The sequence below is a fragment of the Microcaecilia unicolor genome, chromosome 1 (assembly GCF_901765095.1).
Source record: "Microcaecilia unicolor chromosome 1, aMicUni1.1, whole genome shotgun sequence".
In the NCBI taxonomy this organism is placed as follows: domain Eukaryota; kingdom Metazoa; phylum Chordata; class Amphibia; order Gymnophiona; family Siphonopidae; genus Microcaecilia; species Microcaecilia unicolor.
Genome location: NC_044031.1, coordinates 61,258,288 through 61,271,035, shown reverse-complemented (window position 1 = coordinate 61,271,035; position 12,748 = coordinate 61,258,288). Strand labels below are relative to the sequence as shown.

The window sequence follows — 12,748 nt, the reverse complement described above, 5'->3', positions numbered from 1 at the left end:
GTACCTGTGCTGCCTGATTACCACCGGGTATCTGTTCAAAAAAATCCGCTGTTCAGCGGAGAACTCGAACGCCCCAAGGGAGAACACAGGTATGAAAGAAAGTGGGATGTTTGACCACGGAAATACAAGACCTGGAGAAATGGATCTTAAAAATACTTGTTTATTGATGAAAAAAACCTCTTTTTTTCATCAATAAACAAGTATTTTTAAGATCCATTTCTCCAGGTCTTGTATTTCCGTGGTCAAACATCCCACTTTCTTCCATACCTGATTACCACCAGGAACACCTACTCCCCACCCCCTGCACTAGAATAGTAAAAATGATTTTCTAGCGCAGGGAATGGCGCACAGCAAACCCAGAACTACCGCAGGGCGAGTGGGCAAGCCTAGCAGTAGGGCAGTTTTGCCGTGCTCTACCGCGCCTTCATAAAAGGGCCCCATAGTTTATTTTTAAATTTAGAGGTCAAAATTGAGCCACAAGTTTGACGTATAATTTGAAATTCCTAACATAGAAGTCCTTCTACTAAAACGGGGTAAAATTTGCAATTACCATAGCTTAACGTGGTTGAAGGATGTATGGCCTGCTGAAAGTTAGGTGCCAAACCGACCATCTTACGAGATGGGCTCGTTCCTGGAACCGGATATCAAGCCCTGCCAGAACACTGTTATTAAACTTTCATTGCTACAGTTGAACTCTGACACTAAGGAACCGAACTGGACTGCATAGTTCCTAAGAGTTCCTAAGGTTTTGAGACCCCTGTCTCATAGTCACATAGTAAATGACGGCAGATAAAGACCTGTATGGTCCATCCAATCTGCCCAACAAGATAAACTCATTTTACATGTTATGCAATACTTTTTATGTATACCCGAGTTTGATTTGTCCTTGCCATTCTCAAGGCACAGACCGTAGAAGTCTGCCCAGCCCTGTTCTTCTACTAAAAGTTCTGAAGCTAACATTGAAGCCCCTTAAAATTTACACACTAGCCCATCCCTATCTATTCAGTCACGATCAGGGCATAGACCATAGAGGTCTGCCCAGCACTGGTTTTGCTTCCCAATTACCAGTGTTGCCACCCAATCTCTGCTAAGATTCCATAGATCCATTCCTTCTAAACAGGATTCCTTTGTGTTTATCCCAAGCATGTTTGAATTCCATTACCGTTTTTATCTGCACCACCTCCCGCAGGAGGGTATTCCACGTATCCACCACCCTTTCCATGAAAAAATACTTCCTGACGTTACTCCTGAGTCTGCCCCCCATCAACCTCAATTCATGTTCTCTAGTTCTACCATCTTCCCATCTCCAGAAAAGGTTTGTTTGCGTATTAATACCTTTCAAATATTTGAACGTCTGTATCATGTCACCCCTGTTTCTCCTTTCCTCCAAGGTATACATGTTCAGGTCGGCAAGTCTCTCGTACAGTTGGCAACACAAATCCCATACCATTTTTGTAGCTTTTCCTTGCACCACTTCCAGTCTTTTTATATCTTTAGCAAGATACGGCCTCCAAAACAGAATACAATACTCCAAGTGGGGCCCCACCAACGACTTGTAGAGGGGCATCAACACCTCCTTTCTTCTGCTTGTTATATCCCTCTCTATTCAGCCTAGCATCCTTCTGGCCACGGCCGTTGTCTTGTCACATTGTTTCTTCACCTTCAGATCCTCCAACACCAACACCCCAAGGTCTCTCTCCTAAGTCGAGCTTACTAATCTCTCCCCTCTTATTTGGTATCTTCTTTTGGGTTTCTGCACCCCAAGTGCATCACTCTGCATGTCTTGGCATTAAATTTTAACTGAAAATCTAAACACAGCCTCACACTAGCTATGTATATGTAGGATTAAACACTCACCCTGTTATCAATCTTATCCACCTGTTGCTAATAAAGATGGAGAAAAAAAGCTTCAGTATTGCCACCCAGCCAGCCCAACACTGCAGGCTATAAGACGTAGGCTCAGCGTGCCATCATATAGCTTAAAAATACTCCAATTTTTCTTAACCGCTAACACACAGGTTGCTTCTAAGTACTAAGTCATCACTGATAACAGTTGTGTGTGTCTAAAGTTATTTAGATCAACAATTAATATTACTCTGATTCAATCTCTGGCTTTTGTATTGTAATTTTAAATATAAATCTGGTATGCCCGTCAGAAATCACTTAGTTTAATCCCGTCGCTGTAGTGTTCTGCTTACAACGGTGGGTTGAGAAGCCGTTGTCCAATTTCTCTTAACTTAGGTGGCTAAGGTCCCCTTTTACAAAGGGGCGGTACCTGTTCCGCCACTTTGCCTTGCGTCATTTTGGCGTTACTGCCGGGCTACCACAGGAGCCCAGTGGAAGTGCCTGCCCCCGCACACGTGCAACCCATTTCCAGTGCTTAAAAACGTTTTAGTGCTGGGGACTTCCCTAGCAGTTATTGGGAAGCCCCACACACTGCTCAGTCACTGCTGGGTTAGCATGGGAGCCCCTATTGCCTCCTAGGGCCATTGAGAGACTGGGCTGGGTAAAAGAGAGCCTTGTTGATTGGCAAATCCATATGCCAGTGTTACTGCAGGGCCCCTTTTACCGCAGCTTTGTAAAAGGGGCCCTAAGTGCTGAATATTGCCATTTAACCGCATAAGTGCTGACTCCACCCCTGGGCCACTCACAAATTGCCGGCTACGGCTTTAGCAGTTAGTGCCGATGTTCAGCAGCATTAACCAGTTAAGTGCCACTGAATATCACAGATAGTCCTGCACAAGCGATTTAATCAGGCAGGAGCCTTTCCTGCCTGGTTAACACTTTAGTGTCCAATGTTCCCATCAATCTGTTCCCATATGGCTTATTACGGGAACATTGGACACTAATTAAATTACTTTGAATATCAACCCTTCACTTTTCCAATGTGCACAATATTTTGCACCTCCTAAGTCACCTGCATAAGTAGCAGGTGTAAGGTATGCAAACACTTAAAATATACAGTGTGTCTGCTACTTTTCAAAGAAAAGCTACGCAGGTAGGTTCTCGAACATTTTTTGAAGGACATTGTTAAAGCACATTCTGTAACTACCTAGCTAAAACAAACAAGGACGAGGAAAAGGACCTCACGAAGCCATGAGAAACAAAACAAACCAGTGAGGTCAGTCCAAGGAGGATGCCTCAGGGGTCTTGATAAATCTCTGATGTAGCTACAGTTGCATCATTTACATTGGCCAACTATACGGTCATTCTTTTTCAGCGCACCCACAAGACAGAAGATAATCGAAGGACTTTACTGCTAGATTCCTAGGACAATTCATCCTGTTGTCAAGCCCTATATTACAACATCAGAGATTTATCAAGATCCCTGAGGCAGGCCTTTGGGCCGAAACATGGCCGTGTCGGGTCGTTTTTATGTATTTTTCAATAAAGACTCTTTTATCGTCCTCCTTGGACTCACCTCACTGGTTTGTTTTGTAACTACCTAGCTTACGTGAAAATTGCATCTGCACGATGTTGGCTACCCAGGGGACTGACTGCTGGTTATTTCTAAAGTTCCTTATCATTTCAGCTATATCTAGCAAGACAACAAAATAAAGCCAGTAATCCAGAAGGCTTATGCAAGAGAAGCAAAGCCGAACATACCTGTGAGGTTGTGCAGGGCAGAGACAGCTTCACAGTGCAGAACTAGCTAGGTAGAACAAAAGAGAACAAGGAAAAGTTACAATTGGTGAACAATGAATACAAAGCTTATGCATTAAAATAGTAATATCTTAAGTTTTAGAACTACCTCTGAGGCAAAAACAGGACAGCAAAAATGATAAAAGTTTAAAAAAACAGGTGGGGAAGTTGCAGAGCTCTCAACCCTTGCTCTGTTTTAGTTGTGCAAGGGGTGGTTTGGGGATAAGAAGCATAGCAAAAAGACCACATTGTGCCATCTTCATTTAAAACCAGAGACCTTCACTTTCTCTTGCCAAAAATATTCCTTAAGAGTGATGCATTTCAGTGGGACATGAAAAAAAATCTCTCCCACCCCCTGCAAATCTTGAAATGAGTAGAGTAGCTGAGTAGTGAAAGTAGTGGGTTGATAACCAGGTAAACCAAGGATCTAAACCTCCTCTTCCCACTGACACTTCTTGTGACTGTTCGCTGCATCAGATACAAACTGAGGGCTATTTTTACTAAAGTATGCCACTGTGCTTACAGGAAGAGTTGCCAATGTGTATTAAAAATTAGTGTGTACAATTACCTCGCAGGTATCTGATGCCCCATTGCACACTTCAGCTGTGTGCTCTCCTCCGGGGGTAGCTTAAGTCACTTCTCCTCGTGTTCAGCATCTCCCCTTCCCTAGCCCCTTTTGTCCACCATCACCTCTTCCTTACACCTTGTGTTTCCAGCCTCTTTCCCTCCCTACCTCCTCAAATGTCCAGTATTACCCACTCACCCCCCTCAAGATAACCAGCGTCTCACTTTCCCTTCCCAATATCTCCTCTTCCGTTCCCAAACCCCCTCCCTCAGGTGTCCAGCATTTCCCTCCTCCTTTCCCGACCCCCCATGTATCCAGCATCTTCCCCATGCCAAGCCTATCTCACCTCTCATAGCACTCACAGTCACTGCTGCCGATTCAGCGCCTTGAGTGTCCGCACATGCTCAAGGCCTGCTGCATCCTGTTCCCTCTGAACTTTTTTTTTTCAGAGGGGGCAGGACATGCCAGGTCTCAGCTTCACAGACGCTGAAGACTATGCATAAACTGGGCTCATTCTTGTTTAGAGAAGCTGATTGCTCTCCCCCAATTGTGCCATCCTAGGTGAATGTCTAGTTTACTGTTTAGGCTGGACCTGTTAACACATGTTATTAATAAATAGGTCTTGTATAACAGGCAGTGTATCAAATCCTGTCATCCTTACCTCTTACTCTAAAATAGGACATGTGGTAAAATGCTTATTAAAAGCATTAGTGTGAACTAATGCAGTAGTGTACATTATTCATTCTAATGCTGTTTAGATACAATTTTTTTAATAAATAGGCCCCACTGCTTGAAATGTGACCTGCAATAAATAAAGCATGTTAGCACACAGTAATACTTTTCAGTAAATCTAGTCCTTAGATTATAAACCCTCTGAGGCAGGCAACGGTATCTGAATGTAACTCATCTTAGCCTCAGATTCTGAAAGGTAAGCAACAAATTCAAAATATTTTTGGTAAGACGGGGGCTGCATTGCAAAGAACTTTTTTTTTTTTTTTGCATTTATACCAAGCCTAAGCCCATCTGAAAATAAAACCATACTCTTCACAAATGAAGTTTTACCAAGATCTGAAAGGACTTTCTGCAGACTTGCTTGGGTTATTAGCCTAGGCCAGCGGTTCCCAAACCTGGCCTGGGGGAACCCCAGCCAGTTAGCTTTTTCAACATATCCACAATGAATATTCCTGAGAGAGCTCTGTATGTATCTCTTCCACTTCATTGTGGATATCTAGAAAATCAGACCAGTTTGGGAACCACAGGACTAGTAGACAGAGCCAGTGGCGTTCCAAGGGGGGGGGGGGCGGTCCGCCCCGGGTGCACGCTACTAGGGGGGTGCCGCACGCCATCAGCGTCATTCGTTTCCATGCTCCCTCTGCCCCGGAACAGGAGTAACCTGTTCTGGGGCAGAGGAAGCATGGAAACGAATGACGCTGACCGGCGCACGGCACCCCCCCCCAGCAGCGTGCACCCGGGGGGGTTCTTTTGCTGGGGTGGGGGGTGTCCTTTCGCCGGGGGGGGTCGCACTTCACCGGGGGGGGGCTGCACCCGGGGGAGGGGGGCGGGGCACATCAGCGATCCGCCCCGGGTGTCAGCCCCTCTAGGAACGCCACTGGACAGAGCAGTAGCCTAAGAAGCCAGAGTTCAAATCCTGCTTCTAACACCGATGCTCCTTGTGATCTTGGGCAAATCACTTCGTTCTCTGTTGCATCAAGTAGAACTTAGACTATAAAACCAGTAGAACAGGGAAATAACTTAACTTGTGTATCTGTTTATAACTTCCCTTGAGCTCTGATTTGGAAAATGTGAGTAATTAAATCTTTAATCCAGGCTGGAGGAACAGTGGGAATTAAGTCATGCCAAACATAATTCAAAATGAAACTGATAAAGCTCTGCTCTCAATAGCATCAAAGAACCATTCAGGCTGCGGTATTCCCATTTTCTAAAATCATTTACAGTTACAAAGAGCAATTCTGTAAATAAGTGCAAACAGTCACATGCCCTCTACCATCGCCACACACCAATCCCATGCTAAAAAATAGGTTTTATTTTATAGAAACATAGAAACATGATGGCAGATAAAGGCCAAATGGCCCAACCAGTCTGCCCATCCTCTGAAACACCTAACTTTTCCTTTTCCTAAGCGATCCCATGTGCTTATCCCACGCCTTCTTAAATTCTGACACAGTTCTTGATTCCACAGCCTCCACCAGGAGACCATTACACGCTTCTACCACCCTTCCCATGAAATAATACTTTCTTAGATTACTCCTAAGCCTGTTCCCTCTTAACTTCATCGTATTCCCCCTCGTTCCAGAATTTTCCTTCAGTTGAAAAAGGTTCACTTCCTGTACATTAATGCCCTTGAGATACTTAAACATCTCTATCATATCTCCATTCTCCCTCCGCTCTTCCAGCGTATACATGTTGAGGTTTCTGAGCCTGTCGCTATATTTTTTGTGTTCAAGATCGCTTACTAATTTTGTAGCCGCCCTCTGAACCGACTCCATCCTGTTTTTTATATTTCCATAGGAGCGGTCTCCAGAACTGCACACAGTGTTCTAAATGGGGCCTCACCAGAGACTTATACATGGGCACTATCACCTCCTTTTTCCTGCTGATCATCCCTCTCTTTATGCATCCAAGCATCCTTCTGGCTTTGATGGTCGCTTTTTCTACCTGTTTGGAAGCTTTAAGGTCATCAGACACAATCACCCCCAAGTCCTGCTCTTCCTTCGTACACTGAAGCACTTCACCCCCTATACTGAACCATTCCCTCAGATTCTTGTGACCCAAGTACACAACTTATTTATATCATATTATCCCAAGCATGCTTGGGTTCAATTTGGCTTACATATAACTTGAGTTTAAAAAGAGGGGCATTTTCGAATGGGGACGACCATCTCTAAGGGCGCCCATCTCTAAGGAGGTCCCAGCAAAGGGGCGGGGAAACTCGTATTATCAAAACAAGATGGAAACCCATCTTATTTTCAATAATACGGTCAGGGGCGCCCAAATCTCAACATTTAGGTCGACCTTAGAGATGGTTGACCTAAATGTTGAGATGGTTGTCCCCGGTTTTTGGCCATAATGGAAACCGAGGACGCCTATCTCAAAAATGACCAAATCCAAGCCATTTGGTCATGGGAGGAGCCAGCATTCGTACTGCACTGGTCCCCCTCATATGCCAGGACACCAACCGGGCGCCCTAGGGGGCACTGCAGTGGACTTCACAAATTGCTCCCAGGTGCATAGCTCCCTTATCTTTGGTGCTGAGCCCCCCAACCCCCCCCAAAAAAAACCCACGCCCCACAATTGTACACCACTACCATAGCCCTAAGGAGTGAAGGGGGCACCTACATGTGAGTACAGTGGGTTTCTGGTGGGTTTTGAAGGGCTCACATTTACCACCACAAGTGTAACAGGTAGGGGGGATGGGCCTGGGTCCACCTGCCTTGAAGTGCACTGCACTCACTAAAAACTGCTCCAGGGACCTGCATACTGCTGTGATGGAGCTGGGTATGACATTTGAGACTGGCATAGAAGCTGGCAAAAAATGTTTAATTTTTTTTGTGTGGGTGGGTGGGGGTTGGTGACTACTGGGGGAGTAAGGGGAGGTCATCCCTGATTCCCTCCGGTGGTCATCTGGTCAGTTCTGGCACCTTTTCGAGGCTTGGTCATGAAAAAAATGGACCAAGTAAAGTCGGCCAAATGCTCATCAGGGACGCCCTTCTTTTTTCCATTATCGGCCGAGGACGCCCATGGGTTAAGTACGCTATGCTTCCGACACGCCCCTGTGAACTTTGGTCATCCCCGCAACAGAAAGCAGTTGAGGACGCCCAAAATTGGCTTTCGATTATGCCGATATGGGCGACCCTGTGAGAAGGACGCCCATCTCCCGATTTGTGTCGAAAGATGGGCACCCTTCTCTTTTGAAAATAAGCCCAACAGTGAGTTAGTAGCTTGATGGAAAACATACTGCTACAGATTTTATTAATGAAGTAAGGAATAATCAGTGTTTTTGAAAACTGATAAGAGGTCATTTTTTTGCTGTGAAAGACCCTTATTATAAACCATAGGAAAGAATCCACCTAATAGATTATGTGGTTAGGGAGTCTGCTAGGGGAAAAACAGAAATCTGGAAAGGATACCCTCATTGCCATTAGAAATACACCTTCAAATAAAATTGTGCCAGAGGGGTGATTGGTCTGTGAAGTTCTGTGTGAATGTTGTGGGAAGGGGGTAGGTATTCATGGGAGGGGGTCCTTGTGTGGGAGTATGAGTAAGCGAGGGAACATGGGGGTTGGGGTGGTGGGTGGGAGAGTTGGTTTCAGGATTAAGGGGAGTGCTTCGGGTGTGTTTGGGTGGTGGGTTCTGAGCATGGTGTGGGGTCTTTGTGGTTTGTAGAGTAGTGGGGTTGACAAGGTGAGGGCTGGGCATTGGGTCCCCTTTGCTAGAGTTGTTTTCCTTTTGGAGAAGTGTATTATGGTTATACTGGTGGTGAAACCAATGGCCAGGAACCTTGCTACTTGGTTGGCGGGTCTGCTTCCAGATCTTATTCATCAGGATCAGGTGGGCTTTGTGCAATCCCCATAGGTAGTCTGGAATGTTCATATGGTTATGGCAGCCTTAGGGCATTGTACCACTCGGAATATTCCTGTGGTCTTAGTTAGTCTTGATGCCCAAAAGGCATTTGATTGTGTATATTGCGATTATCTGTTTTCTTCATTGGATAAGTATGGTTTGGGGGAACCCTTTCTGGATCCTATATACCAATCCTCTGTCAGCAGTGTTGATCAATGGTGGGCTCTCCAAGTACTTTTCTTTGGTGTGGGGTACCCGTCAGGGATGCCCTTTGTCACCGCTATTTGGTCTTGCTTTGGAGCCCATTTTGATGGCACTGAGGGTAAACCCTACGGTAAGTGGCCTTACTATTGGTGGGAAAGTGGTGAAATGTATGTCTTTTGCAGATGATATACTGTGTGTCCTCGCCCATCCATGGCAATTTTTGTCTCAATTTTTGTGTTTGGTGCATTCCCACTGCAGAGTCTCTGGTCTGTTACTTAACCTTAATAAGGCTGAGGCTATGGCTGGGGGGGGGGGGGGGGGGTTACCATTACGCTGATTAGTGGGATGATTTTCCATTGCAGAAGGTGTATCTTAAATTGAAATATTTGGGGGTTTATTTAACTAGCAAAGTAACAGATGCCTACCAAGCAAATTATGTCTTCTTCAAAAATCTTTACATGCCTTTGCTCTGTTGGCGTCTTTACTATTGTCCCTTATTGGGTATATAGCCTTATAAGATGGTGTTATTTCCAAAATGGTTGTACGTTTTACAAACTTTCCCGATGTATGTAACTAACCATGATGTGTCTCTTTTTCAGAAAAGTTTGACTACATTTCTGTGCACCTCTAAAAGGCCAAGAGTCTCCTAACAACAATTATCTTTGCCTTTTGGTCAGGGAGGCATGAGTTTATCTGATCTGAGACGATATAATGTGGCTTGTATTGAGAGACATTTAGTGGACTGGGATTAAAGGGACTGATTATTTTACTCATACTCTTCTGAAATGACAGTTGTTTGCACCAACCTATAAGTAGTACTATCTTCATACAAAGTATCCCCATGTGAGTAACGACAGCTGCAGCACATCTGGCTGGAAGTGGCTTTGCAAGCAGATAAAGTTTCCTTCTTCTACTATGCTACTTCCTCTCTGGGGTAATAGAGATTTGGACTCTGCTGCGACAAAGTTTTACTTATGGTGCTGGTCCCAGCATGGGTTAACCTATGTGCAAAGAAAAGCTTCGAGAATGGTATGGGATTTGCGTTCCAAGACGTATGAGGAGAGACTTGCTGACCTGAACACGTATACCCTGGAGGAAAGGAGGAACAGGGGTGATATGATACAGACGTTCAAATACTTGAAAGGTATTAATCCGCAAACAAATCTTTTCCGGAGATGGGAAGGCGGTAGAACGAGAGGACATGAAATGAGATTGAAGGGGGGCAGACTCAAGAAAAATGTCAGGAAGTATTTTTTCAAAGAGAGTGGTGGATGCTTGGAATGCCCTCCCGCGGGAGGTGGTGGAGAAGAAAACGGTAACGGAATTCAAACATGCGTGGGATATACATAAAGGAATCCTGTGCAGAAGGAATGGATCCTCAGAAGCTTAGCCGAAATTGGGTGGTGGAGCCGGTGGGGGGAAGAGGGGTTGGTGGTGGGGAGGCGAAGATAGTGGTGGGCAGACTTATATGGTCTGTGCCAGATCCGGTGGTGGGAGGCGGGACTGGTGGTTGGGAGGCGGGGAATAGTGCTGGGCAGACTTATATGGTCTGTGCCAGAGCCGGTGGTGGGAGGCGGGACTGGTGGTTGGGAGGCGGGGAATAGTGCTGGGCAGACTTATACGGTCTGTGCCAGAGCCGGTGGTGGGAGGCGGGGCTGGTGGTTGGGAGGAGGGGATAGTGCTGGGCAGACTTATACAGTCTGTGCCTTGAAAAAGACATGTACAAATCAAGGTAAGGTATACACATGAGTTTATCTTGTTGGGCAGACTGGATGGACCGTGCAGGTCTTTTTCTGCCGTCATCTACTATGTTACTAAGTTACTATGTTTGTGATCTGGTAACTGAAGAAGGGACCATGAAATCCTTCCAACAGCTTCAGGAGGAGGGGAGCTTGTGAGATACTGACTGGCTAGCGTATCGACAAGTGCAACATTATGTTCACACCCTGGACATTTCAACACTGAATGAAGATGCAGCAGACCTGATTTCTGAAACTTTGCTTTTGGCTCAAACAACAAAGGTGGATTTATCATTTTATCAGATCAGCTTGGGTAGTTAAGCACCTGCCTGTGTATATGAATCCTTGGCCAGAGCTTGGAATATGGGCCTACAAGCTGAGGAACAGGTTACGGGTGATGCTCTGCGCTTGCGTATGAAACATTTGAAGCACCTGGCTCACTCTACAGCTTTTCAGGAACAACAGTATAAATTTTGTATATTTCTCTCCATCAGGCATACTTGGCTCAGCTGACAAGCATGGCTGAATGTCCATGATGCAGAGCTGAACCAGCCATGTTGGTGCATATGTTTTGGACCCGAGTATCGATAAAACCTTTTTGGGTGAGGGTATTGAGATCTTCCTGCTTCTTCGACATTCCACTGTTTTTGAATTTTGTCTCTTTGGGCCTTGGGTCGGGTCCTAATCTTATTTTACACAAAGCCTTCTTCTTGGCCAGAAAGTGCATCTTGATGTGCTGGCAGCATGATGCTGCCACTTCTGTAACTCTGGAGGAATGAACTCTTTCTTTTGATGAAAATGGAGAGATTAGATGTTGGACAGTGGTCTGCTCGGCTTGGAAACTTTTCTAACAAACTTGGTCTCCAATATGGGACCATTTGTGACATTAGACTTGTAGCTATCTGCTAAATGTATAACCTGGAGCATGCGATTTTGGGGTAAGGGTGATAGTGGTTCCTTAGAGTTGTGGGTTCAGATCGCTGTGAAGAACCAACATGAGCGATTTGAACTGTTTGGCCTGTATTGTTACTTAAGATTTGGGGGGCAGGGGTGTTGGGTGGGGTAAAAATTTAAAATAACCATGATGTATTGTGCTTTGAAGTGTTTTTGGTGTTAGTGTGGTTGCAATAAAGTGTATTAAAAAAACATTTGTGCCAGAGTATTAAGTTACTGACCAGGAGCACATGGCAAAGAATACTCCTCATTGATCAGCACTGAGAGGTTAAGGTCCAAGCTACAAACAGACAGGCAAGCCCGAAGCTGCAGTTAGCAACTGAGACTCTGCCAGGGGAAAGCTCATAGGCTGAGTCTGAAGAATGGAGTCAGAAAAGCTGAAATTGGAGAACCTTATTGCCTGTTTGAAATTGCACTTTTTTTTTTGTTGTTATATTTGTACCCCACACTTTCCCACTCATGGCAGGCTCAATGTGGCTTACATGGGGCAATGGAGGATTAAGTGACTTGCCCAGAGTCACAAGGAGCTGCCTGTGCCTGAAGTGGGAATTGAACTCAGTTCCCCAGGACCAAAGTCCACCACCCTAACCACTAGGCCACTCCTCCACTTTGGATTAAACTGTGCAAGAGAACTATATGTTAGCTGTGAAGGTTACTGATTAGAACAAGAATCCACTTATGTTTCAAAATGAAGCATGTAAGCAGTACACTAGTGTCTTACCTCATATATGGAAAAAAGGAAGACTGTTCTGAGTTCCTGACTCCAAAAGCTGCCCTAGAGGGAACCAGCCTGCGACACTGTATAACCCCTTGAATTCATTTCAATACAGAGAGAGAATCTTATAAAGCATTAATCTAACTAATCAACAACCTCAGCCACCTCACTCTTAGACATGCTATCACTTGTCAATTGTTGCAGAACAACTGTGAAATCTAAAATATGAGAACTATAAGTAAAGAAATGATTTCACGTATATTAATTCAGAGGTTCTAAAAAAAGAGGCCAGAAATGAGTTCTTTGGATTCTTAATAGTTGGTGATGGATGGAGATGCTTAAAAAGCA

At 45.0% G+C, this 12,748-nt stretch overlaps 1 protein-coding gene across 2 annotated transcripts in view; it reads right to left on the bottom strand.

The window, feature by feature from the left end:
• The window catches only part of CRHR2 (corticotropin releasing hormone receptor 2), a 452,797-nt gene that overhangs the window by 355,514 nt on the left and 84,535 nt on the right, over positions 1-12,748 (bottom strand). For both annotated transcript variants that reach the window (XM_030197833.1, XM_030197850.1), the window contains exon 2: positions 3,607-3,652. In XM_030197833.1, the coding sequence (XP_030053693.1) occupies positions 3,607-3,652 (46 nt within the window). The remainder of the gene's footprint in view (positions 1-3,606; positions 3,653-12,748) is intronic.